Source organism: Papio anubis, chromosome 1 (genome assembly GCF_008728515.1).
Source record: "Papio anubis isolate 15944 chromosome 1, Panubis1.0, whole genome shotgun sequence".
NCBI classification, from domain to species: Eukaryota; Metazoa; Chordata; class Mammalia; order Primates; family Cercopithecidae; genus Papio; species Papio anubis.
Genome location: NC_044976.1, coordinates 8,794,913 through 8,822,489, shown reverse-complemented (window position 1 = coordinate 8,822,489; position 27,577 = coordinate 8,794,913). Strand labels below are relative to the sequence as shown.

General features: G+C 46.8%; 2 protein-coding genes across 8 annotated transcripts in view; one reads left to right on the top strand and one right to left on the bottom strand.

Moving 5' to 3' along the window:
* The window catches only part of NMNAT1 (nicotinamide nucleotide adenylyltransferase 1), a 44,507-nt gene extending 30,952 nt beyond the window's left edge, over window positions 1-13,555 (bottom strand). The window contains exons 1-2 of one of the 5 annotated variants that reach the window (XM_017957050.3): window positions 13,457-13,555; window positions 8,379-8,644 (exon numbers count right to left, since the gene is read on the bottom strand). The gene's annotated coding sequence lies outside the window, so the exon portion shown is untranslated. Of the gene's footprint in view, window positions 1-8,378; window positions 8,645-13,046 lie in introns of all 5 variants that reach the window. The other 4 variants (XM_017957042.3, XM_017957046.3, XM_003891083.5 and 1 more) reach the window with 4 other exon arrangements.
* The window catches only part of LZIC (leucine zipper and CTNNBIP1 domain containing), a 30,832-nt gene continuing 16,809 nt past the window's right edge, over window positions 13,555-27,577 (top strand). Inside the window, exons 1-7 of one of the 3 annotated variants that reach the window (XM_003891082.5) lie at window positions 13,555-13,624; window positions 14,193-14,352; window positions 19,751-19,859; window positions 21,387-21,522; window positions 22,959-23,057; window positions 26,062-26,157; window positions 26,988-27,069. In XM_003891082.5, the coding sequence (XP_003891131.1) occupies window positions 19,759-19,859; window positions 21,387-21,522; window positions 22,959-23,057; window positions 26,062-26,157; window positions 26,988-27,069 (514 nt within the window). In that variant the 5' untranslated portion in view covers window positions 13,555-13,624; window positions 14,193-14,352; window positions 19,751-19,758. Of the gene's footprint in view, window positions 13,625-13,674; window positions 14,353-19,750; window positions 19,860-21,386; window positions 21,523-22,958; window positions 23,058-26,061; window positions 26,158-26,987; window positions 27,070-27,577 lie in introns of those variants that run through there. The other 2 variants (XM_017957064.3, XM_017957066.3) reach the window with 2 other exon arrangements.

The window sequence follows — 27,577 nt, the reverse complement described above, 5'->3', positions numbered from 1 at the left end:
ATGATACAATCTCGGCTCACTGCACCCTCTGCCTCCCGGGTTCAAATGATTCTCCTGCCTCAGCCTCCGGAGTAGCTGGGATTACAGGCATGAGCCACCACGCCCAGCTAATTTTGTATTTTTAGTAGAGATGCGGTTTCTTTTTCTTTTCTTTGAGACAAGGTCTCACTCTTGTCCCCCAAGCTCAGCTCACTACAACCTCCGCCTCCCAGGTTCAAGCGATTCTTGTGCCTTAGCTTCCTGAGTAGCTGGGATTCTGGGATTACAAGTATGTGCCACCACACGTAGCTAATACTTTGTATTTTTAGTAGAGATGGGGTTTCACCATGTTGTCCAACATGGTGTCCACTCCTGACCTCTGGCGATCTGCCTGCCTCAGCCTCCCAAAGTGCTGGGATTATAGGAGTGAGCCACCGCGCCCAGCCTAGAGATGTGGTTTCACCATGTTGGTCAGGCTGGTCTCAAAGTCCCGACCTCAGGTGATCTGCCTGCCTCGGCCTCCCAAAGTACTGGGATTACAGGTGTGAGCCACTGTGCCTGGCCTCTCTTTTAGTTGTCCTATAATTTGAGTATGTAACCAAATTAAGTTAAATACAAATTCCTTTTATTTATTTTTTTTGAGACGGAATCTTGCTCTGTCACCAGGCCAGAGTGCAGTGGCATGATCTTGGCTCACTGCAACCTCCACCTCCTGGGTTCAAGCGATTCTCTTGCCTCGGCCTCCCGAGTAGCTGGGATTACAGGCACACGCCACCACACCAACCTAATTTTTGTATTTTTAGTAGAGATAGGGTGCTACCATGTTAGCCAAGATGGTCTCGATCTCCTGACCTCATGATCCGCCTGCCTTGGCCTCCCAAAGTGCTGGAACTACAGGCATGAGCTACCATGCCCGGCCCAAATTCCTTCTGCTATAAAATTATTTAGTGTTATAATATTAAAGTATCAGGTTTTTCATTCAATAAATAGTTACTGATCAAGAGATGATTCTGGGTAGAAAAACAAGGACAATGGCAACTTGAAGTCAAAAAGTGATATAGGGCTGGGTCCAGTGTCTCTTTCCTGTAACCCCACCACTCTGAGGCTGAAGTGGGAGGATTGCGTGAAGTCAGGAGTTCAAGATCAGCCTGGGCAATATGGTGAGACATCATCTCTACAAAAAAATAGAAAAAGTTAGCTGGGCATGGTGTCATGCACCTGTAGTCCCAGCTACTTGGGAGGCTGAAGTCAGAGGGTCACTAAAGCCCGGGAGATGGAGGTTACAGTGAGTCATGTCATTGCACTCCAGCCTGGGTGACAGAGGGAGGCCCTATCTCCAAAAAAAAGGACACGGAGTTGGTCTCTATTCTCAACATTCTGAAAAGTGGAGAAGTTTAAGAATATTTTAGCTAATCTATCTTAATCATATTTTCCTTTGAATGTGCTTTTAAGTGTGATGTATGGGCCGGGTGTGGTGGCTCACGCCTGTAATCCCATCACTTTGGGAAGCCGAGGCGGGTGGATCACCTGAGGTCAGGAGTTCGAGACCAGCCTGGGCAACATGGCGAAATCCCTTCTCTACTAAAAATATAAAAATTAGCCGGGCATGGTGGCACATGCCTGTAGTCCCAGCTACGAGGGGGGCTGAGGCAGGACGATAGCTTGAACCTGGGAGACGGAGGTTGCAGTGAGCTAAGACTATGCCACTGCACTCCAGCCTGAGCTACAGTGCAAGACTCTGTCTCAAAAAAAAAAAAAAGAGTGATGTATGATTTCAGCAAAAACTATGTCTGAATTTTTTAAAATGAAAAAATAGGGCCAGGTATGGTGGCTCATGCCTGCAATCCCAGCACTTTGGGAGGTCAAGGCAGGTGGATCACCTGAGGTCTGGAGTTCAAGACCAGCCTGGCCAACATGTAAAACCCTATCTCTACTAAAAATACAAAAATCAGTTGAGTGTGGTGGCACACCCTTGTAGTCCCAGCTACTTGGGAAGCTGAGGCAGGAGAATTGCTTGAACCCGGGAGGCAGAGGTTGCAGTCAGCCAAGATCATGCCTCTGCACTGCAGCCTGGCAACAGAGCAAGACTCCATCTCAAAAAAAAAGACCGCACACAGTGGCTCACACCTGTAATCCCAGCACTTTCGGAGGCCGAGGCGGATGGATCACAAGGACAGGAGATCGAGACCATCCTGGTTAACACAGTGAAACCCCGTCTCTACTAAAAATACAAAAAAATTAGCTGGGCGTGGTGGCGGGTGCCTATAGTTCCAGCTACTCGGGAGGCTGAGGCAGGAGAATTGCTTGAACCTGGGAGGTAGAGGTTGCAGTGAGTCAAGATTGTGTTACTGCACTCCAACCTGGGCGACAGAGCAGGACTCCGTCTCAAAAAAAAAAAAAAAAAAAAAAACGTGCATACAATCTATATCAAAGGAAAAATTACTTTGCCTAGACTGGCATTTCTGTTCCACAGCAGGAAAGGAAGGAAACAAACTGCATTTAGGTTTGCATTCAAGAATATATTTCTAGCCGGGCACGGTGGCTCACGCCTATAATCCCAGCACTTTGGGAGGCCAAGGTGGGCAGATCACCTGAGGTCAGGAGTTCGAGACCAGCCTGGCCAACATGGTGAAACCCCGTCTTTACTAAAAATACAAAAAATTACCCAGGCATGGTGGTGTACACCTATAATGCCACCTACTAGGGAGGCTGAGGTAGGAGAATCGCTTAAACCTGGGAGGAAGAGGTCACAGTGTGCTGAGATTGCACCACTGCACTCCAGCCTGAGTGACAGAACAAGACTCTGTCTAAAAAAAAAAGATTATGTTTCTGAGATGATTAAACCTAAACACTGATAACTGATGCTGTTCCTCTGTCCTTTTAGGTTTTACTGTGCTGTTCGTTCAGATGGAGCCTGTGCCACACACGCTGAGGTGGATGTTTTCTGCGTTTGGTGTGGGATCCTTCAGTGAAGGAGTCTGCACTGTGGTGTTAACAGTTTTGGCAACAGACTGTGTATGTTTTTAAACAATGAATTTCTAAAGGCTTATCTTAATCTGAAAGTTTGGCTGTAAATAATATGTCTTCAATATTTATTTTCTACTGACACCAAAAGTAGAGATATGTGGAGATGGAATTCCTCATTAGGCACATGTCACAGTTAAAACATTTCCCTGTTCAAAAAGTAGTTAAGATATTAATCAACAGTGAAACAGGCCAGGCACAGTGGCTCACGCCTCTAAGGCTGAGGCAGGCGGATCGCTTGAGCCCAGGAGATGAAGACCAGCATAGGCAATGTGGCAAAACCCCATCTCTACAAAAATTACAAAAATTAGCTAGGCCTGGTGGCATGTGCCTGTATTCCCAGCTACTTGGGAGGCTGAGGCAGGAGGATCACGTGAACCCAGGAAGTCAAGGCTGCAGTGAGCCATGCTCACACCACTACACTTCGGCCTGGGTGACAAAACAACATCATGTCTCAAAACAAACAAACAAACAGTGAAGGTGAAGCTGTTGGATTGGGTTTGGCACAGTAAACAGCAAGACTCCTATTTCTTGCTAAATTGGCACCTTCATTTAAATCCTTGTGGCAAAACATTTTTAACACATGTTCCAATTAAAAGACAAAGAATTCCTCATGGTACCTTTTCTCTCTCAAATATAGGAAAAAACAACCCCTGAACTTTACTACTTGTCTGTGCTGCTGTCGGTGAGCAGCTTAGCTTCTACAGGTAAGCAAGAAAACTTCCCAAGTAACCTATCCTTGTCAAAGGCTTACCAGTCCTTTGAGGCAATAACTACTCAACTGGCACTGTGACTGTGATGCTGCAAGGGGAATATTAAGCTTTAGTTCCTTTTTTTTTTTGAAACGGAGTCTCACTCTGTTGCTTAGGCTGGAGTGCAGTGGCGTGATCCTGGCTCACTGCAACCTCCTTCTCCTGGATTAAAGCGATTCTTCTGCCTCAGACTCCCCAGTAGCTGGAATTAAAGGTGTGTGCCACTACGCCTGGATAATTTTGGTATTTTTAGTAGAGATGGGGTTATACCATGTTGGCCAGGCTAGTGTTGAACTCCTGACCTCAAGTGATCCACCCGTCTCAGCCTCCCAAAGTGCTGGGATTATACACGTGAGCCACTGCGCCCAGCCGCCCTAGTTCCTCTTAAAGCAAGAGATCCAAGAAGCTAAAAAGCATGAAAAGCAAAGCAAAGCAAACAGGGGGAGAGGAGGGTTAGGATGGGATATGAAAAAACATCCTTCTCATGTTACTCCCACTGCATTTAATTAGATCCTATCTATTCTTCATCCTGTAGTGCTTTTCTCAGGCCTGAGGCTGATCTGGTGGGCCAGGGTGACCTGTCGAAGGCCAGATGCTAACCCAACAGTTTGAACCATCTGGGTCCTGTGTTTCCTGTCTGAGATACACATCTCTACCTGGCTGGGCCTGTCCCAGCAGCCCTGCCACCTATCGGCAATCGCACGACCATCTCCTATCCTGCTATTTCAGCTGAACAGCAGAGCCAATAATAGGAAACATGTCAAAATCAGGCATTTAGTAGAAAACTGCGTTATGCCAGGCACGGTGGCTCATGCCTATAATCTCAGCACTTTGGGAGGCGAAGGCGGGTGGATCACTTGAGGTCCAGAGTTCGAGATCAGCCTGACCAACATGTCGAAACCCTGTCTCTACTAAAAATACAAAAATTAGCCGGGTGTGGTTGCAGGCACCTGTAATCCCAGCTACTTGGGAGGCTGAGGCAGGAGAATCACTTGAATCCAGGAGGCGGCAGTTGAAGTGAGCCGAGATTGCGTCACCACTCTCCAGACTGGATGACAGAGCGAGACTCTGTTTCAAAAGAAAAAAAAAAGAAAGCTGCATTTAAGTATTAATGAGCACTCACTGACAATGGATAAAAAGAAACAGTTCCGCTGAAATCACAGGACTGACATCATAACCCAATTCATTCCAAATAAAGATCTCCTATCAAATACTTTCACAATGATTATTTTGACTTTCTAAACCTCATGTTTTGTTCAATGAAGTTAAGTGGCATCAGCTGGGAGATTGCTATAGAAATAAGTGCTGAAAAAGAGGAAGGAAAATAGAAGTCTTAGTAACAAACAAAGGTTTAGTTTCAAAAGACTGTAGTAATTCAGATTGTGTATTTGAACAAGGTCAATTTACTGCTTCTTTAAGAATGCAGTGGGGCCGGATGTGGTAGCTCATGCCTGTAATCTCAGCACTTTGGGAGGCCAAGGTGGGCAATCACCTGAGGTCGGGAGTTTTTTTTGTTTTTTTTGTTTTCTTTTTGAGACAGAGTCTCGCTCTGTTGCCCAGGCTGGAGTGCAGTGGCTGGATCTCAGCTCACTGCAAGCTCCGCCTCCCAGGTTTACGTCATTCTCCTGCCTCAGCCTCCCGAGTGGCTGGGACTACAGGCCACGCCACCAGCCAGCCAGTTTGCTGTAGAAGGGTTCCGCGGGTCGCGCCAGGATGGTCTCAATCTCCTGACGCCTTGATCCGCCTGTCTCGTACTCCTGTAATTGCTGGGATTAGAGCGACCACCAGCGCCCAGCGGGGTCAGGAGTTGAGGACTAAGCCTTGCCAACATGGTGCGACACTTTCCACTTCAAAATATATATATATACACATGCCGAATACCGCCACATATGAAGACCGCGATGCATGTATATATACACACATACACAAAAAAATTAGCTGGGCATCTTGGTGTGTACCTGTCCAAGCCTGGGAGCTAGAGACAGGAGGAGATAAGCAGAACCCAGGAGGTGGAGGTTGCAGTGAGCAAGATCGCCACTGCACTCCAGCCTGGGTGACAGAATAAAGTCCATCTCAAAAAGGCAGTGGAAATTTTTTTATGAGTAAAATAATCACAACCTACACACAATTATAACAACCTGCATCTTGCAGTAGCTAGCTTGTTTTTCCAGAAAATAGCTAAAGTGACCTGCATTGTGTTTTGTCTTTTTCTTTTTTGAGACAGAGCCATGGTCTGTTGCCCAGGCTGGAGTGCAGTGGTGTGATCTTGGTTCACTGCAGGCTGGTCTCAAACACCTGATGTCAGGTGATCCACCTGCCTCAGCCTCCCAAAGTGCTGGGATTACAGGCCTGAGCCACCATGGCCAGCCGTGTTTTGTCTTTTTACTTCTGTGTATAATTAACAATTCTGGGCCAGGCACAGTGGTTGACGCCTGTAATCCCAGCATTTTGGGAGGTCAGGCAGGTGAATCACCTGAGGTCAGGAGTTCGAGACCAGTGTGGCCAACATGGTGAAACCCCGTCTCTACTAAAAATACAAAAAAATGAGCCAGGCTTGTGACGGGTGCCTGTAATCCCAGCTACTTGGGAGGCTGAGGCAGGAGAATCACATGAACCCAGGAGGCGGAGGTTGCAGTGAGCACTGCACTTCAGCCTGGGCAACGAGAGTAAAACTCTGTTTCAAAAGGAAAAAAAAATTCTGAAGTATTTTTGGTAGGGACTAGTTACTCACAAATGGTCTCAATGTCATTAAGGACTGGATACAACTTTATTTTGAGACAGGGTCTCGCTCTATCACCCAGGCTGGAACGTAATGGCGTAATCACTGCAACCGCCACCTCCCGGGCTCAAGCAATCCTCCCGCCTCAGCCCCCACCCCAAGTAGCTGGGACTACAGGTATGCCCCACCAGACCTGGCTACTCTTTTGTATTTTTTTGTAGAGATAAGGTTTCACTATATTGCCCACACTGGTCTCGAACTCCTGGGCTCAAGCAATCTGCCCGCCTTGACCTCCCAAAGTGTTGGGATTACGGGCATGAGCCAGCTCACCTGGCCGACAACTCCATTTCTTGAGAAAAAGAACAGAACCAATGGGCAAGAAGAATATATTCAGTATAAAATCTCCCAAAGCATCTCTGACAGGCGTAGCACCTGAACAAATGGAAATGACTGTTCATCTGTTTTCTTCTGGACAGGAGGTTACCTAATATATACCCACTATCCTTTGAAACCACCACCATTTTCTGAGCACCTTCCACATCCCAGACACAGCACTAAGGTAGGAATTAGAAACGTGAGCAATCACACAATAAGAACGAAATTCCTTTGAAGTAATTATATTACCATGATTAACATAAATTATTTAGAAACAACACATTCCCTAGACCTCATCAATCACTACAGGGCTTTGAGCAGAGGAGTGACATTATCTGACTTTTTTCTTTTTTTTTTTGAGACAGAGTCTCACTCTGTCACCCAGGCTGGAGTGCAGTGGCACGATCTCGGCTCACTGCAAACTCTGCCTCTCGGGTTCACGCCATTCTCCGGCCTCAGCCTCTCAAAGTAGCTGGGACTACAGGCGCCCACCATCATGGCCAGCTAATTTTTTGTAGTTTTAGTAGAGACGGGGTTTCACTGTGTTAGCCAGGATGGTCTCAATCTCCTGACTTCATGATCTGCCCACCTTGGTCTCCCAAAGTGCTGGGATTACAGGTGTGAGCCACCGCACCTGGCCCCCATCTGACATATTTTTTAGACAGTGTCTCACTCTGTCACCCAGGCTGGAGTGCAGTGGCACCATCTCGGCTCACTGCAACCTCCACCTCCCGGGTTCAAGCAATTCTCCCCTCTCAGCCTCCTGAGTAGATGGAATCACAGGCACGCGCCACCATACTCAGCTAATTTTTGTATTTTTAGTACAGACAGGGTTTTGCCATGTTGGCCAGGATGGTCTCAAACTCCAAACCCCAAGTGATCTGCCCACCTCGGCCTCCCAAAGTACTGGGAATCCAGGCGTGAGCCACTGTACCTGGCGAGAATGTTCTAAGCAAAGGTAATAGTGCAAGAGTCCCAAGGCAGATGCATGCCTGTCATGCCGCAGGAAGAGATGAAGCCCAGCATGGCTGGAACATAATAACTAAGGGAGGAGGAATAGCAGACACAGAGAGGTAAGAGGAAGACACTGCAGGGCTTTGAGCAGAGGAGTGACATGATCTGACATATTTTTAAGGATCTCTCTGGCACTTGAAGCTGAAAACAGAATGTAGAGAGAGGCAAGGGTGCAAGTGAAGACACAAGATGGGAGGCTACTGCAATAATCCAGGTGACAGGTGATGCTGACCCATCCCTGATGGTGGCAGCAAAGTGGTAAGGCGTCATTCGATTCTGGGTGTGTCTGGAACATACAGCCAATGTGATTTGCAATGGATGGGATGTGGGCAGTGAAAGAAAGAAGAGTCAAGGATGACTCCGGAAGTTTTTGGCCTAAGCAGCTAAAAGAACAGCACTACCTTTAACTGAGAAGAGAATCATAGCGAAGCATGATGGCGTGTGCCTGTAATCCTAGCTACTTGGGACCTTGAGAGCTTGTTTGGAGGTTCTAGCAGGGGAACGCAACTACTTACATACTCTTGACTGAAGACTAGTCCTCCTCTATTGGGGATGGTTGTTCTCTTCAACTGAGTGTGCAGCTTCCGGAGGGACATACATGGAGCAGTGAGGGAGGAAGGAGACACTGGCCTAGTCAGCCAGATCAGCCGGATCAACCCTGGTGATCAACGGGGTGAGAGATGTCACAGCCAGATTGCCCTCACATCCTACTTGGGAGGCTGAGGTGGGAGGATCACCTGATCACGCCACTGCACTCTGGCCTGGGCAACACAGCAAGACCCTGTCTCCAAAAAAACAGAAGAGAAAGATGTCCATGGAGTAGGCTTGAGGGGACTATCAGGAGTTCAGTTTACAGAGAAGTGAAGTTTGAGACATCTATTAGATATCCAAGTGGTAACACTAAGTAGGCAAATGGAGAACAAAGCCAAGTTCAGGGGAGAGGTGCAGACACACAACAGCCTAGAGATTTGGATATATCTGCATTTAGATGGTGTATTTGTCTGCTTAGGCTGTCATACTAAAATACCACAGACTGGGTGACTTCAACAACAGAAATTGACTTTCTCACCATTCTGGAGGCTAGAAGCCCAAGATCAAGGTTTTGGCCAATTTGGTCTGTGGTGGCAGCTCTGTTCCTGTCTTGTACATGGCTGCCTTCTTGCTATGTCCTCACATAATCTTTCTTCAGTATATAAGGGTAAGGGGCAAACTCTCCACTCACGCTTCTGATAAGGACACTAGTCCTATCGGATCAGGGCCCCACACTTATGACCTCATTTAACCTTAATTACTTCCTTACTCCAAATACAACCACATCTAGAGTGACATCTTTGATTCTAAAAGTTCATGTTCTTACCCGTTATGCAAGATTTGCAATGGTAGGAACTATTTAAGGTAGACGTTTAAAAGAGGCCTAAGTGTTCAGGGAGTCTTTGGCTCCTGGTACTTCTTGTTGGCCACTAAAGTTTCATCTACCCCAGCATTTTCCCTACCTAGTTGGAGCAACTTGCGTGCTCTGGGCTCCCATCCCAAGTCCAGGCTGAAGTGTCCTCAACTCCTCCAGCTGCCAGGGAGCATTTATCTGGTTTCCCAGTGACTCCCAGTCTGGATGTTACTTTACTCAGCGCTGTCTCCCATGGTTTCCTGCCTAACATATTATTTCTCTTTCTCCAGTTTCTTCTCTGCCTTCTGTCTGAAGGCTTATATTCTATTTTTGTTTCAGAATGAATTTCTCTTATGCATTAGAAATATGTTTTCATGGCCGGGCGCAGTGGCTCAAGCCTGTAATCCCAGCACTTTGGGAGGCCAAGACGGGCGGATCACGAGGTCAGGAGATCGAGACCATCCTGGCTAACACGGTGAAACCCCGTCTCTACTAAAAAAAATACAAAAAACTAGCCGGGCGTGGTGGTGGGTGCCTGTAGTCCCAGCTACTCGGGAGGCTGAGGCAGGAGAATGGCGTAAACCCGGGAGGCGGAGCTTGCAGTGAGCTGAGATCCGGCCACTGCACTCCAGCCTGGGCGACAGAGCGAGACTCCATCTCAAAAAAACAAAAAACAAAACAAAGAAATATGTTTTCATTATCCATTAACTCTAAACAAGAACCTAAAGGTACATTTAAAAACCCTTAGCATAGAACTGCTGAATGACTAAGTCACAGAGAAGAACAGGCAAATACCTCCATTGCTTCAAAGACTGCACACGCTAAAACTACACAAATGCCAGAAGAGAACATTGGATTATCATTATCAAAATTAGGGGAAGGCCAGGTGGGGTGGCTCATGCCTGCAATTCCAGCACTTTGGGGGGCCAAAGTGGGAGGATTACTGGAGCCCAGGAGTTTGAAACCAGCCCAGGCAACATGACAAAACCTCATCTCTACAAAAAATGCAAAAACTAGCCGGATGTGGTGGCATGCACCTGAAGTCCCAGCTACTAGGGAGGCTAAGGTGCAAGGATCACCTGAGCCTGAGAGATTAAGGTTGCAGTGAGCCGTGATCATGTTACTGTACTCCAGTCTAGGTGACAGGGCAAGACTGTATCAAAAACAAAAACAAAAATAACCAGGGAAAGTACACTGTGAACAAGTGTTTATTCAGCAAATTTTTCAAATGATTTTTGTTTGTTTGTTTTGAGAGGTAGTCTCGCCCTGTAGCCCAGGCTGAAGTGCAATGGCATGATCTTGGCTCACTGTAACCTCCACCTGCCGGGTTCAAGCAATTCTGCCTCAGCCTCCCGAGTAGCTGGGACTACAGGCACACGCCACCATGCACGGCTAATTTTTTCTATTTTTAGTAGAGACATGGTTTCACCATGCTGGCCAGGCTGGTCTCAAACTCCCGACCTCATGATCTGCCCACCTCGGCTTCCCAAAGTCCTGGGATTACAGGTGTGAGCCACCACGCCCAGCTCAAATAATTTTTTTAAAGTATATTTTCCGGTTTTGTTTTGTACAGCACTGAGTCTGTCACTGTGAATTCCATTTTACCAAAAACATTGACACTTCCACATATATTTATGAATCAAAATTGAAAGATAATTGCATTAACAGGTACTTTTTTTCCTTTTGTTTTGGTTTTTTTGTTTGTTTTTTGAGACCGAGTCTCGCTCTGTCGCCCAGGCTGGAGTGCAGTGGCGCAATCTCCACTCACTGCAAGCTCCGCCGCCTCCTGGGTTAACGCCGTTCTCCTGCCTCAGCCTCCCCAGAAGCTGGGACTACAAGCGCCTGCCACCTCGCCCAGCCAATTTTTTTGTATTTTCAGTAGAGACAGGGTCTCACCGTGTTCGCCAGGATGGTCTCGATCTCCTGACCTCGTGATCTGCCCACCTTGGCCTCCCAAAGTGCTGGGATTACAGGCGTGAGCCACCACGCCTGGCCTTGTTTTGTTTTTTTAAGACGGAGTTGCTCTGCCACCCAGGCTGCAGTGCAGTGTCACGATCTTGGCTCACTACAACCTTCACCTCCTGAGTTCAAGCGATTCTCATGCCTCAGCCTCCTGAGTAGCTGGATTACAGGCATGCACCACCAGGCCTGGTTAATTTTTGTATTTTTAGGATAGATGGGGTTTCACCACGTTGGCCGGGCCGGTCTTGAATTCCTGACCTTAAGTGATCTGCCTGCCTCAGCCTCCCAAAGTGCTGGGATTATAGGCATGAGCCACTGTGCCTGGCCAACTTTTACAGAGAAAATTCTTTGAATCTGAAGTGTCTTGCAAGGTAGAGGCTATTGCAACCATTCCAACTAGTGTGTCAACAGTCTTCTCTAAGGTGAGCTAGAAAAATGGTTTCATATTCAAATTATAACTCTGAAAAACAACTGATGGTAGTAAAGAGATTCCACAATCAGACAGAACTGAGAGAAACAATTAGTTCTGGTAGAGTTCTATGGTAATCAAAGTTACGTTTGTCCTGGGTAGCTGAAATATAATTAACTTCAAAGACTCCAGTGGGCTAGAAAAATGGTTTCATATTCAAATTATAACTCTGCAAAACAATTGATGGTAATAAAGAGATTCCACAATCAGACAGAACTAAGAGAAACAATTAGTTCTGGTAAAGCTCTGTGGCAATCAAAGTTAGAAGTTTATCCTGGGCAGCTGAAATATAACTAACTTCAAAGACCAGGCCTGGCGGTGGCTTGTGCCAATCACCACAACACTTTGAGGGGCCAAGGCCGGAGGATCGCTTGAGCCCGGGAGTTCAAGGGTGCAGTGAGCTATGATCACACCACTGCACTCCAGCCTGGGCAACACAGCTCTTGTTTTTTAACAAGAGATTGTTACTTTAAAAAAAAAAAAAAAGGCCGGGCGCGGGGGCTCAAGCCTGTAATCCCAGCACTTTGGGAGGCCAAGACGGGCGGATCACAAGGTCAGGAGATCGAGACCATCCTGGCTAACACGGTGAAACCCCGTCTCTACTAAAAAACACAAAAAACTAGCCGGGCGAGGTGGCAGGCACTGGTAGTCCCAGCTACTCGGGAGGCTGAGGCAGGAGAATGGCATAAGCCTGGGAGGCTGAGCTTGTAGTGAGCCGAGGTCCGGCCACTGCACTCCAGCCTGGGCGACAGAGCCAGACTCCATCTCAAAAAAAAAAAAAAAAAAAAAGACTGTCCCTATCAAACAATTCTACCATGAACACTGACGTTGTTCTGTGGACTACTTCAATAAGATGGACTGAGAACATCATTAAATGGTTCCAACTAGTTTCTGGGTAACTTTATTTTTGATTTTTTGTTATGGGGGTCTCGCTATGTTGCCCAGGCTGGGCTCAAATGATCCTCTCACCTCGGCCTCTCAAAGTGCTGGGTTTACACATGTGAGCCACTGCGACAGCCAAGGGTAACCTTTTTTATTTATGTTTTTTTGAGACGGAGTCTCGCACTGTCACCCCTGCTGGAATGCAACAGCGCGATCTCGGTTAACCGCAACCTCCGCCTCCAGGGTTCAAGCCATTCTCCTGCCTCAGTCTCCGCAGTAGCTGGGATTACAGGCTCCCGCTACCGCGTACGGCTAATTTTTTGTATTTTTAGTAGAGACGGGGTTTCACTATGTTGGCCAGACTGGGCTCAAAGTTCTGACCTCGTGATCCGCCTGCTTCGGCCTCCCAAAGTGCTGGGATTACAGGCGTGAGACACCGCGCCCGGTCAAGGGTAACTTTTTAAGAGCTGCCCAACAGTTCATTACCTCCTTCTCAAGGAGCATGAGTGTCAAACCACCTCCAGCAAAGTAGATGTAGTCTTTTACAGATTTGGAAAGAAGGATTTAGGAAGAAAGGGAAGTCATTCGGAATGATTTCTTCCTCTGACGCCCAGCCGTCCCCCGTTAAGTCTAAAGGTGCTAGACCTCAAGACTCTTCTAGAAAGAGATTTTTCCTCTCCAAGGTGAATACATCTGTTCCGAAGGTCAGAAGCTATTTTACCGAAGTTTTCCATTCCACCGAAAAAATTAAGGGTCAATTAATGCTTCTTGTCCCAAACCTGAATATGAGCTTGCCTCGGATCATATTCGACCCTAAAGACTCCACCATCTTGGACGCCCCTATATCTAGGACAAAAAGGGACCAGCTTCTCAGGGGCTCCTTGCAGGGAGCTTACCGCGCCCTCACTGTCCGCCGGCCCGAGTGCTACCGTAGATCACCCGCGGCCCGGACGCCAGCAAGTGGAACATCTGGGTCGCACTCTCATTGGTTCCAGGGGGCCGGAAGTGCGTGCGTGCGGCGGAAGTGCTCCTCCGGCGCGGTCCTCCAGGCCAGGGGCCCTCAGGTAGGCGGGGCCCCTGGCCCTAAACTCTGGGACTGGCGGGCGGGCAGGTGGCACAGGGGGGATCCCGGGGGCCTAAGGAGGTTGTCCCAGTTTTCGTCAGGGAGAGCCGGAAAGATTTTTGGGGACCGTGGGTTTACGGCTACCTCTGGTGGTAACCGGGGCCTGGTGGAGCCCGGCCGCCGCGGGACCTACGTGTCGGACTTCAAGTTCCCGCGTGGGGTGGGATCTGCTGCGGTGGCCGGAGCTGATTCTTCACCCAGTCCGGTTGGTTCTGGGCCAAACGCTCCTCACTTTCAGCCAGGAAGAGGCGTGCTCTCCGTCCTTACCTTTTCCATGCCTGTGGGTTTGACGCCTTCCCTCAAGGCGTATCCGGATGCGGGTTTTTCCTCCAAGATCCTCTCGGCCTCGCTAGGAAAAACCTCAGAAAGGCTGCGGTAGACGCAGTGAGGGAGAAACTGCCCCTGCCCGTGATGTCTCAGGCTGCTCAAGTGGAAGTTATCTGGACTGCCTTAGGGCAAGTCTATATATCGCAAATACAATTACTTGTTAATGGTTTCCTTTTTTCCAGCCATCTCCACCCCCAGGTGGTTTGAACTTTGAGCCTTTTGTAGTCCTGATGAATAATTTCATTTTCCTCAAGTTTATGACACTCGGAACGTCAAGAACTGGAGGTTTGTGCAATTTGAGACCGGTCAGCACTGTGCAGAGATCAGAGTACTAAGAGACAGGTGAGCAAGAATGAGTGCCCTCCACTCCAGATTGTAGTGTCTGAGAGCGGTTTCTGCAGTTTCGTAAAAGTGCACACCTTTAGTGACTACTAGGTGGCGCCAACGAGTTAATCTTTCGGGGATAAATCTCAAAGTAGCACCAGATAAGGCTTTTAAAATGCACCCATTTTTTTTTAGCTCCTTAAACTATGTTGAGCCTTTATATGCGTGACCAAACTATCGACGTTCTATTCTGTATCAGGTACTGAGAAATCTAAGAGAGGAATCAGACTCATATTCTGTTCTCCAGAGTTTAGTCAGTACAAAAATTAGCTGAGCATGGTGGCAGGCACCTGTAATCCCAGCTACTCGGGAGGCCGAGGCAGGAGAATCGCTTGAACCCGGGAGGCAGAGGTTGCAGTGAGCCAAGATCACGCCACTGCACTCTAGCCTGGGTGACAGAGCGAGACGATGCCTCAAAAAAAATTTTTTTTAAAAGGATTTTTTTTTGTGTGTGTGAGACGCAGTCTTGCTCTGTCGCCCAGTGGAGTGCAGTGGCACCATTTCTGCTCACTGCAAGCTCCGCCTCCCAGGTTCACACCATTCTCCTGTCTCAGCCTCCCGAGTAGCTGGGACTACAGGCGCCTTCCACCACAGCCGGCTAATTTTTTGTATTTTTAGTAGAGACAGGGTTTCACTGTGTTAGCCAGAATGGTCTCAATCTCCTGACCGTGTGATCCGCCTGCCTCAGCCTCCCAAAGTGCTAGGATTACAGGCGTGAGCCACTGCGCTCGGCCCAATAAAAAGATTTGAATGCTAAAGAAGAAGCAATCAATTCTCATTATTCATCCACCAGTTATTTATTCAGCACTTTTTGTCTGTCCAAGACTGTGCTGGATGCTGGTGTATAAAGAAAAGGTAAAGGCTGGACGCAGTGGCTGATACCCGTAATCCCAGCACTTTGGGAGGCTGAGGCGGGCGGATCTCCTGAGGTTAGGAGTTTGAGACCAGCCTGGCCAACATGGTGAAACCTTATCTCTACTAAAAGTACAAAAATTAGCTGAGCGTGGTGGTGGGCACCTACATTCCCAGCTACTCGGGAGGCCGAGGCAGGAGAATCGCTTGAACCCAGGAGACAGAGACTGCAGTGAGCCGAGATCACACCACTGCAATCCAGCCTAGGTGACAGAGTGAGGTGCCATCTCAAAACAAAAAAAAAAAAGAAAAAAGAAAAGGTAAAATCCCTACTCAAATAATTCACAACCTAGTGATTGGGAGGAAATCAAGGAAGGCCTTGTAGAGAAGGTGACACTTGAACTAGACTGAAGAATGAATGAACTGGGCTTCATAGGTAGAAAAAAAAAATGCAAGCTCAAAAGAGTGCATGACATTTTTGAAACAGCAAGTCATCCAGTGTGGTTAGACTGTAGGAAACTAACTCTGAAAAGACATTGTCAGTTACATCTTGGGTCTGCCTCAACTTTTAGTGGAAAATTCCACAGACTTAAGAGAAAAATTAAAATGAATAATTTCCAGGAAAAATGCACTAAACCATTATACATGAAATGTAGCTATAATAAATTACACTTCTGGGTATAATGTTTGTTTATATTTGCATATCATTGATGATCATAGATGACTTATGCCAATTTTAATGGATTAGGCAGTAATTTTTTTATTATATTTTATTTTGAATATATTGTAAGAATCCTCTCCATTGAAGTACACATGTCAAATCATCTGGTAATGATTTCATTGTGTGTAGGAAAACAAAACATGCTTTAATGCCAGGCGCGGTGGCTCCCACCTGTGATCCCAGCACTTTGGGAGGCCGAGGCTGGCTGATCATGAGGTCAGGAGATAGAGACCATCCTGGCTAACATGGTGAAACCCCGTCTCTACTAAAAATACAAAAAATTAGCCAGGCGTGGTGGCGGGTGCCTGTAGTCCCGGCTACTCCGGAGGCTGAGGCAGGAGAATGGCGTGAACCCAGGAGGTGGAGCTTGCAGTGAGCCGAGATAGCGCCACAGGACTCCAGCCTGGGCAACACAGAGCGAGACTCCGTCCCCCAAAAAAAAAAAAAAAAAACCACATGCTTTAATAAGTTGCCTGGAAAGTTCTGTGGGGTTTTTTTTGTTTTTTGTTTTCTGTTTTTTTGAGACGGAGTCTTGCTCTGTAACCTAGGCTGGAGTGCAGTGTCACAGTCTCAGCTCACTGCAACCTCTGCTTCCCAGGCTTAGATGATTCTCCCACCTCAGCCTGCCGAGTAGTGGGACTACAAGCACACACCAGCATGCCTAGCTAATTTTTTAATTTATTGTAGAGATGGGGTTTCACTGCATTGGCCAGGCTGATCAGTAACTCCTGGCCTCAAGTGATCTGCCCGCCTCAGCCTCCCAAAGTGCTGGAATTACAGGTGTGAGACACCATGGCTGGCCCCAGTCAATAGGATATTTAATGAAACTTGACAAACTGATTCTTAAATTCATCTAGAAGAGAAAGTGTACAAGAATAGCCAAGAATTTTGGGGAGGAGAAAACAATAAAGGCAAGTCATTATCAGTTATCAAGATACACCAGTGATAAAGCCATAATAATGTAAATAACAAGAAGTGTTGACTTAGATCTGGACACAGTGGCTCATGTCTGTAATCCCAGCACTTTGAGAGGTCAAGGCAGGCAGATTACGTGAGGCCAGGAGTTTGAGACCAGCCCGGCCAACATGGTGAAACCTGTGTCTACTAAAACTACCAAAAAAAAGAAAGGCAGGTGTGGGTGGTGTGGTGGCACACCTGTAATGCTAGCTACTCAGGAGGCTGAGGCAGGAGAATCACTTGAGCCCAGGATGCAGAGGTTACGGTGAGCTGAGATTGTACCACTGCACTCCAGCCTAGGCGAGAGAGTGATACGCTATCCAAAAAAAAAAAGAGCCAGGTGGAGTGCCTCATGCCTGTAATCCCAGCACTTTGGGAGGCTGAGACGACTGGATCACTTGAGGTCGGGAGTTCGAGACCGACCTGGCCAATATGGCAAAACCACATTTCTACTAAAAATACAAAAAATTAGCCGGACGTGGTGGCAACGCACCTGTAGTCCCAGCTACTCGAGAGGCTGAGGCAGGAGAATTGCTTAAATCCAGGAGGTGGAGGTTGCAGTGAGCCAAAATTGCGTCACCACACTCCAGCCTGGGCAACAGAGTGAGACTCAGTCTAAAAAAATAAAAAGTGATTTCTTAGGAACAGAAAATTATCAATGATTATCCAATTGCCCTAACACCCTTTACTTGTCAGTCTTTTATTTATTAATCAATATGCCACCTTTATTGTAGACCAAATTGCCCTGGATCAATAAATAAAAGACTGATTAGTAAAGGGTGTTTTTGAAAGGAAAGTTAGACTGCTACTTCAAGCGTAACAAAAAATTGCAGGTGGCTTTTTTCTGCAGCTAGAAAAAAATTTGTAAAAGTCTTGAACATAAAGATGTAGAAATCATGAGATGGTTAGGGCCTGCCTTCATGGGACACAAAACAAAGAAGGTTTAAAGGAGAAGATAGATTTGTCTATTAAAAAATAATAATTTGCCATGACAAAAAAAATAAATAAAATTTAGTCAGGAGACGAAATAATATTTGCAATTACAAAGGCTTCATTGCTTGATCTTAGGAGGTCAAAGCTGTAGTGAGCCGTGATCATGCCACTGCACTCCAGCCTGGGTGACAGAGTAAGACCCTGTCTCAGAAAAGCCACAGACTTCGTATCCATGTTATAAATCAGTAAGAGAAAGATAACCCAGCAGAAAGATGGTCACATTTCCAAAGAAGAAATTCATATTAAAAGATGTTCATCAGCTAGGCTTGGGGACGTACACCTCTAATCCCAGCATTCGGGAGGCTGAGGTGGGCGCATCCCTTGAGTCCAGTTCAAGACCAGCTTGGGCAACATAGGGAGACCCCATCTCCACAAAAAAAATAAATTAGCCAGGTGTGGTGGTGTGTACCTGTGGTTCCAGCTACTCAGGAGGCAGAGGTGGGAAGATGGCTTAAGCTCGAGAGGTCGAGGCTATAGTGAGCTGTGATTGTGCCACTGTGCTCCAGCCTGGGCGACAGAGTGAGACCCTATCTCAAAAAAACTAAGAATAAAAAAAGGATGTTCATGCTCACAAGTAATTAGGTAAATATACATAAGACCAATAAGATAATATCAGGAGTGTTTTGGGCTATGGTGATTCATTTTATAAAGCAAAGCCACATTTGATCTACTTCTTTATATATCTGTATTTCCATTTATCAAATTTGTTTAGAGTAAGATAGACCAGTAATGAAGACTTCGAATTAATGTGTCAAATCACATAAAGAAGATTTTCAGGCATTTTTGTGGGATGTTATTACTATATGAGTTTAAACTTTTATATCTAAAGTAAGATTTTCTTTGTATAACTATCTTTCATACACCTGTAGCTAAGAAAGAGTATAACCTTTCTTTTTTTTTTTTTTGAGTCAGGGTCTCGCTCTGTCAACCAGGCCAGAGTACAGTGGTAAGATCATGGCTTACTGCAACCTCAGATTCCTGGGCTCAAGCAATCCTCCCACCTAAGACCTAAGCCTCCTGAGGAGCTGGGACTAAAGGCATCTGCCACCATGCCTAGCTAAGATTTTCTATTCTTTGTAGAGATGAAGTCTTACTATATTGGCCAGGCTGGTCGCGAGCTCCTGAGCTCAAGCAGTCCTCCTACTCCTACCTCAGGCTCCCAGAGTGCTGAGGTTACAGACATGCATGAGCCACTACACCCAGCTGCCTTTTTTTTTTTTTTCCTGAGATGTAGTCTCATTCTGTCGCCCAGGCTGGAGTGTAGTGGCATGATCTCTGCTCACTGCAATCTCTGCCTCCCAGGTTCAAACGATTCTCCTGCCTCAGCCTCCCGAGCAGCTGGGACTACAGGCGTGTGCCACCATGCCCAGCTAATTTTTTTTTTTTCTTTAGAGATGGGGTTTCACCATGTTGGTCAGGCTGGTCTTGAAGTCCTGATCTCAGGTGATCTACCTGCCTCGGCCTCCAAAAGTGCTGGGATTACAGGCGTGAGCCACTGCATCCAGCCTTTTTTGTTTTTTTAGTAGAGACGGGTTTTCACCGTGTTAGCCAGGATGGTCTCTATCTCCTGACCTCATGATCCACCCACCTTGGCCTCCCAAAGTGCTGGGATTACAGGCCTGAGCCACCAGCGCCCAGCTGCAGCTGCCTATTTTTAATTACACTGGCGACTAGGTGTGCTGGCTTATACCTATAGGAGGGTCACTTCAGGCCAGGAGTTTGAGACCAGCCTAGACAAAATAGCCAGACTCTGTCTCTACAAAAAATAAAACTTAAAAAGCTTGCACTGGTATGTTAATTTCATATGGTATGTGGGTTTATTGTTTCACATAGAGATTCAAATGGCTTCCAGAGGAAAGACAGAGACAAGCAAATTAAAGCAGAATTTAGAAGAACAGTTGGATAGACTCATGCAGCAATTACAAGATCTGGAGGAATGCAGGTAAGAGTTTAATTGTATGTTGTTACGCTGGAAACTGACTTTTTTTCTGCAGCTAGCTCCATGGATGCAGGCCCATGTGTGATTCTGCATTTCCCCTGTAGTGTTCTTCACACTGTCTGTTAGAGAAGTAAACTCATTGCAGGCTTTGGAGTCATAAAGGCTGGGAAATGACAGTCATTCAGTTAACTACTAAGTGCACGTGAACTTGAGCAAAATACTTAACCTCCTTGAAGTAGAAATAACACCTACTTTGTCTGTAGTTTTTTTTTTTTTTTTTTTTTTTTGAGAAGGAGTCTCGCTCTGTCACCCAGGCTGGAGTGCAGTGGCCGGATCTCAGCTCACTGCAAGCTCCGCCTCCCGGGTTCACGCCATTCTCCTGCCTCAGCCTCCCGAGTAGCTGGGACTACAGGCGCCCGCCACCTCGCCCGGCTAGTTTTTTGTATTTCTTAGTAGAGACAGGGTTTCACGGTGTTAGCCAGGATGGTCTCGATCTCCTGACCTCGTGATCCACCCGTCTCGGCCTCCCAAAGTGCTGGGATTACAGGCTTGAGCCACCGCGCCCGGCCTCAACGTCTCTATTTTTAAAAAGAAGTCCGGGCACGGTGGCTCACGCTCGTAATCCCAGAGTTTTGGGAGGCCAAAGTGGGAGGATCGCTTGAGCCCGGGAGTTCAAGACCAGCCTTTCTCCGGCCTCAGCCTCCCGAGTAGCTGGGACTACAGGCGCCCGCCACCTCGCCCGGCTAGTTTTTTTTTTTTGTATTTTTAGTAGAGACAGGGTTTCACCATGTTAGCCAGGATGGTCTCGATCTGCTGACCTCGTGATCCACCCGCCTTGGCCTCCCAAAGTGCTGGGATTACAGGCTTGAGCCACCGTGCCCGGCCTGTCTTTAGTATTTAAATCAATCCTGCCTGCTGTCAGGCCAAGAAGGTACTACATGAATTTCTGGCATGTAGTTTCAGCCTTACCTGCACAAAGGACCACAACAGTTCATTGCGGCTTTTTTTTTTTTTGAGAGAGAGAGTCTTGCTGTGTTGCCCAGGCTGGAGTGCAGTGGCGAGATCTCAGATCACTGCAACTTCCGCCTCCTGGTTCAAGCGATTCTCCTGCCTCAGCCTCCAGAGTAGCTGGGATTACAGGAATGCGCCACCACCCCCCACCAGCTAATTTTTGTATTTTTAGTAGAGGTGGGGTTTTACCATGTTGGCCAGGCTGGCCTCGAACTCCTGACCTCAGGTGATCCACCCACCTCAGCCTTCCAAAGTGCTAGGATTACAGGTGTGAGCTAGCACCTGGCCTTATGTGGCTTTTTAAGTATGCTTCATTTTGGTAAAAGAAAAATGTTTATCAAAGTCACCATATTGCAGGAAAATGCAGTATTTTCCTGCATTTTGAACTGCTATGTGAACACATTCACCGTTAGCATTTTGATATTTCCCTTCAGCCTTTCTCTAATGTACAAGTACTAAGATTGCATTTTTCACTTGGAACTCTGTATTTTTCCATATCATGATGTTCACCTACTTCAGAGAGGAACTCGATACAGATGAATATGAAGAAACCAAAAAGGAAACTCTGGAGCAACTAAGTGAATTTAATGATTCACTGAAGAAAATTATGTCTGGAAATATGACCTTGGTAGATGAACTAAGTGGAATGCAGCTGGTAAGTATAACATATAGGTGACAGAGGACGGACTTTGTTTTCTGGTTTTTGTTTTTGTTGGAGATGCATTCTTTTTCTGTCGCCCAGGCTAGAGTGCAGTGGGGCAGTCTCGGCTCACTGCAGCGTCCGCCTCCCAGGTTCAAGCAATTCTTCTCACTCAGCCTCCAGAGTAGCTGGGATTATGGGCACCCGCCTCCACACCCAGCTAATTTTTGTATTTTTAGTAGAGACGGGGTTTCACCATGTTGGCCAGGCTGGTTTTTGAACTCCTGACCTCAAGTGATCCTCCCACCTCGGCCTCCCAAAGTGCTCAGATTACAGGCATGAGCCACCATGCCCTGCTGGTTCTTTTTTTTTTTGAGAGAGGGTCTCTCTGTGTCACCCAGGCTGGAGTGCAGTGACACAATCATGGCTCACTACAGCCTTGTTCTTCAGGGCTCAAGTGATCCTCCTGCCTCAGCCTCCCAAAGATTATGGGCATAAACTACCATACCCAGCTTTTTTATAAATATATTTCAAGCTGGGTGTGGTGGTGCCTGCTTATAATCCCAGGTACTCCAGAGGCTGAGGCATGATGCAGGAGGACTGCTTTGAGCCCAGGAGTTCAGGACCAGCCTGGGCAACATAGTGAGACCCCTATCTCTAAATAAAAAATAATAGTAATAATTAAAGTAAGTATATTTCTGATAGAAAATATACCATGTTTTATGTTTTACATGTTCTAGGTGTAACTTTTTTTTTTTTTAGAGACAGGGTCACCCAGGCTGGAGTGCAGGGGTGCTATTCACCCCTCAGACTCCCAGGTAGCTGGGACCACAGGCATGCACAACCGTACCTGGCTTTTTTTTTTTTTTCTTTTTTCTTTTTTTTGAGATGGAGTCTCACTCTTGTTGCCCAGGCTGGAGTGCAATGTTGCAATCTCGGCTCACCACAACCTCCACCTCCCGGGTTCAAGTGATTCTCCTTCCTCAGCCTCCTGAGTAGCTGGGATTATAGGCATGTGCCACCACACCTAGCTGATTTTGTATTTTTAGTGGATATGGAGTTTCTCCATGTTGGTCAGGCTGGTCTTGAACTCCCAACCTCAGGTGATCCGTCTGTCTCGGGCTCCCAAAGTGCTGGGATTACGAGTGTGTGCCACTGCACCCAGCCGTTAATTTTTTTTTAGAGATGGGGTCTTGCTGCATTTCCAAGGCTGGTCTCAAACTCATGGGCTCAAGCAATCCTCCTGCCTTGTCCTCCCAAGGTGTAACTTCTAGATGAGTGTCTGCTTATGCATAAACAACATATCCTTCCAGATCTTCATTTAGTTATGTAATTGCTTCTATGACAGGAACCAGTAAACCTTGATAAAGATTAAAGATCCATCAATTAGTTATTGCAATATCTGATTTGTTGGACTGTTTTGGTTAGTTTTTGCCTTCTTCTGTTTCTAGGCTATTCAGGCAGCTATCAGCCAGGCCTTTAAAACCCCAGAGGTCATCAGATTGTTTGCAAAGAAACAACCAGGTCAGCTTCGGACAAGGTTAGCAGAGGTAAAATTTCTTTAAATTGATTTGATTGCTGTGTGTTTTTCATTTCCTAAGCCAATTCATTATGATACCCTATGGCTTAAAAATTGGCCAGGTGATTTTAGAGCCACAACTAACAATTTTCTGACAAAATTAGTACTTTGAGCAATTAGAGTTGATAATGAATGTAGAGCTTTAAACAATATATGGCAGTTTAAATTGCCACTGACCACTTCTACCTGGACTCCACCTTTAATGTTTTACCATCTACTTCTAGAGCTCTAACTTAAAATCACATTGAGAATTAGTTAGCAGCGTTGCTTGTATGCATGTGTGGCCTATCTCATCTAAGAATTTCAAGTATCTTTGTAAATCTGATACTTCCAGAAGTCTCTTTATAGGCTTGGATGTAATTAAGAGTTATCAAGTGGCCAGGCACGGTGGCTCACGCCTGTAATCCCAGCACTTCGGGAGGCCGAGGTGGGTGGATCACGAGGTCAGGAGATTGAGACCATCCTGGCTAACACGGTGAAACCCCGTCTCTACTAAAAATACAAAAAATTAGCCGGGCGTGGTGGTGGGTGCCTGTAGTCCCAGCTACTCGGGAGGCTGAGGCAGGAGAATGGCGTGAACCCGGGAGGCGGAGCTTGCAGTGAGCCGAGATTGCGCCACTGCACTCCAGCCTGGGCGACAGAGAGACTCCGTCTCAAAAAACAAAAAAGTTACCAAGTTATTTGTAACTATGGGCAATTCAGTAGCATAGTGATTCAGAGCATGGATTTTGGTCAGACTGGCTGGATTTGAATCCCTGCTTCACTACTGAGGTATGTGACAAGTTTTTTATGGGTTTCTTTTTTGTTGGTTTTTTTTTCTTGAGATGGGGTCTTGTTCTATTGCCCAGGCTGGAGTGCAGTGGTGCAATCTCGGTTCAGTACAACCTCTGCCTCTGGGTTCAAGTGAGTCTCCTGCCTCAACCTCCCAAGTAGCTGGGATTACAGGTGCGTGCCACCATGCCCAGCTAATTTTTGTATTTTTAGTAGAAATGGGGTTTCACATGTTGTCCAGGCTGGTCTTGAACTCCTGACCTCAAGTGATCTGCCCACCTCAGCCTCCCAAAGTGTTGGAATTATAGATGTGAGCCACTGCGCCTAGCCTTTTGTGTGTGTGTGTGTGTGTGTGTGTGTTTTAAGGCATTTTTTTTTTTGTAAGGCAGGGTCTTACTTTGTCACCCAGGCTCAGTGTAGTAGTGTAATCTTGGCTCACTGCAGCCTCTGTCTCCTGGGCTCAGGCGTCTCCCATCACAGCCCCTCAAGTAGCTGGGACCATAGGCACACACCACCACACCAACTAATTTTTGTATTTTTCATAGAGGCAGGGTTTCACCATGTTGGCCAGGATGGTCTCGAACTCCTGAGCTCAAGCAATCCACCCACCTCAGCCTTCTAAAGTGGTGGGATTACAGGCATGAGCCATTGTGCCCACCCTGGACAAGTTATTTTATTCATCCCCTTTGTGCCTAGGTTTCTCTGTCTGTAAAAAGGTGACGATAGTTTCTACCTCTTATGGTAGTTATGAGGATTAAATGAAGTAATATGCATAAAAGTATTTTGAATACGCCCAATGTATAGTACATGCTATTAGTGTTTCTGGTGGAAGTGGTGATATTTTACTAGATAAAATCTAGAGGATTTTTTTTTTTTTTTTCCCCTGAGATGGAGTCTTGCTCTGTTGCCAGGCTGGAGTGCAGTGGCACGATCTCGGCTCACTGCAGCCTCTGCCTCCTGGGTTCAAGCAATTCTCCTGCCTCAGCCTCCCGAGTAACTGGGACTACAGGTGAGCGCCACTATGCCCAGCTAGTTTTTGTACTTTTTTTTTTTTTTTTTGAGATGGAGTCTCACTCTGTCGCCCGGGCAGGAGTGCAGTGGCCGGATCTCGGCTCACTGCAAGCTCCGCCTCCCGGGTTCACGCCATTCTCCTGCCTCAGCTCCCAGTAGCTGGGACTACAGGCGCCCGCCACCTGGCCCGGCTAATTTTTTTGTATTTTTTTAGTAGAGACGGGGTTTCACCGTGTTAGCCAGGATGGTCTCGATCTGTTGACCTTGTGATCCACCCGTCTCGGCCTCCCAAAGTGCTGGGATTACAGGCTTGAGCCACCGCGCCCGGCCGTTTTTGTACTTTTAATAGAGACAAGGTTTCACTATGTTGGCCAGAATGGTCTCAATCTCTTGACCTCATGATCCGCCGACCTTGGCCTCCCAAAGTGCTGAGATTATAGGTGTGAGCCACCTCGCCAGGCCGAGAATTTTTTTTTTTTAAGAAGTACGTCTGAGGCCGGGCGCGGTGGCTCAAGCCTGTAATCCCAGCACTTTGGGAGGCCGAGACGGGCGGATCACGAGATCAGGAGATCAAGACCATACTGGCTAACACGGTGAAACCCCGTCTCTACTAAAAAATACAAAAAACTAGCTGGGCAAGGTGCCAGGCGCCTGTAGTCCCAGCTACTCAGAGGCTGAGGCAGGAGAATGGCGTGAACTCCGGGAGGCGGAGTTTTGCGCTGAGATCCCGCCAGCGCGCCTGAAGCCTGGTGACTAGCAAGACTCCATCTCCAAAAAGAAGTAATGCCTGAAAAGTTCTTCTATATGTATATATATATTTTTTTCCTTTTTTTGAGATGGAGTCTTGCTTTGTCACCCAGGCTGGAGTGCAGTGGTGGGATCTCAGCTCACCGTAAAGCCTCCGGCCCTGAGTTCACACCCATATATCTCCCTGCTGCCTTAGTTTTCCCTCGGCACCTGGGACTACAGGTGCTCGCTACCACCAGCCAATTTTTTTTGTATTTTAGTAGAGACGGGTTTCACTGTGTTAGCCAGGATGGTCTCAGTCTCCTGACCTCGTGATCCACCTGCCTCAGCCTCCCAAAGCGCTGGGATTACAGGCGTAAGCCACAGCGCCCAGCCTGAAAAGCTATATATTGTATACGGAATGTTTTTCACTTAAGTAACATATGCCTTGCATTCATATGTTTTAGATGGATAGAGATCTGATGGTAGGAAAGCTGGAAAGAGACCTGTACACTCAACAGAAAGTGGAGATACTAACAGCTCTCAGGAAACTTGGAGAGAAGGTACCAGTATTTAATATATTAGGTATAAAGAAAAAGTATGAAGTATTTGGTACAGAGCATCTTGATCTGTGGTCTAGTTTGTGGTCCTAAGACATTCTTTTTTTTTTTTTTTTTTTTTTTTAACTCTCTGAGACAAGAGTTTCGCTCTTATTGCCCAGGCTGGAGTGCAGTGGCACAATCTCAGCTCACTGCAGCCTCCGCCTCCCAGGTTCAAGCAATTCTCCTGCCTCAGCCTCCTGAGTAGCTTGTATTACAGGTGCCCGCCACCACACCCGGCTAATTTTTGTATTTTTAGTAGAGACAGGGTTTCACCATGTTGGCCAGGCTGGTCTTCAACTCCTGACCTCAGGTGATCCACCTGCCTCGGCCTCCCAAAATGCTGGGATTACATCGGCCTCCCAAAGTTCTGGGACTGCAGGTGTGAGCCACTGCACCCAGCCCCTACTCAACTTTTTTTTTTTTCTTTGAGACGGAATTTTGCTCTTGTTGCCCAGGCTGGAGTGCAGTGGCGCGATCTCTGCTCACTACAACCTCTGCCTCCCAGGTTCAAGCGATTCTACTGCCTCAGCCTCCTGAGTAGCTGGGATTACAGGCACGCGCCACCACACCCAGCTAATTTTTTGTGTTTTTAATAGAAACGGGTTTTCATCATGTTAGCCAGGCTGATCTTGAACTCTTGACCTCAGGTGGTCCACCCGCCTCTGCCTCCCAAAGTGCAGGGATTACAGGCGTGAGCCACTGTGCCCAGCCTCCTAAGACATTCTTACCTGGTTTCTAGAACCACCTGTAACATTTACCCACTCAACTGGACTTTGTTTCATTTTGTTTAGCTTACTGCAGATGATGAGGCCTTCTTGTCAGCAAATGCAGGTGCTATACTCAGCCAGTTTGAGAAAGTCTCTACAGACCTTGGTGAGTGCCCTCATATTTCTGAAAGCTGGTCATATACTACTGTCATATATTACATACAAACTGATGGAGAGTGTGGTTGAAATAACATAATAACCTTTTCTTGAGTTTAAGAGTGAAACCAGAATTGTTTTCTTTATAAATCCATTGTATTGGTTTTATTCCCCATTATTAAAAGTAAATTAATGCAGCCTAATGTTTTTAAAATACTTGTCAGGTAGATGTAACTATAACAGTAAACTAAAATTATATGCTTGAGGCCAGGAGTTCTAGACCAGCCTGGGCAACATGGTAAGACCCTTTGTCTTCAAAATTTAAAAAAGACCGAGGCCGGGCGCGGTGGCTCAAGCCTGTAATCCCAGCACTTTGGGAGGCCAAGACGGGCAGATCGTAAGGTCAGGAGATCGAGACCATCCTGGCTAACCCGGTGAAACCCCGTCTTTACTAAAAAATACAAAAAACTAGCCGGGCCAGGTGGCGGGCGCCTGTAGTCCCAGCTACTCGGGAGGCT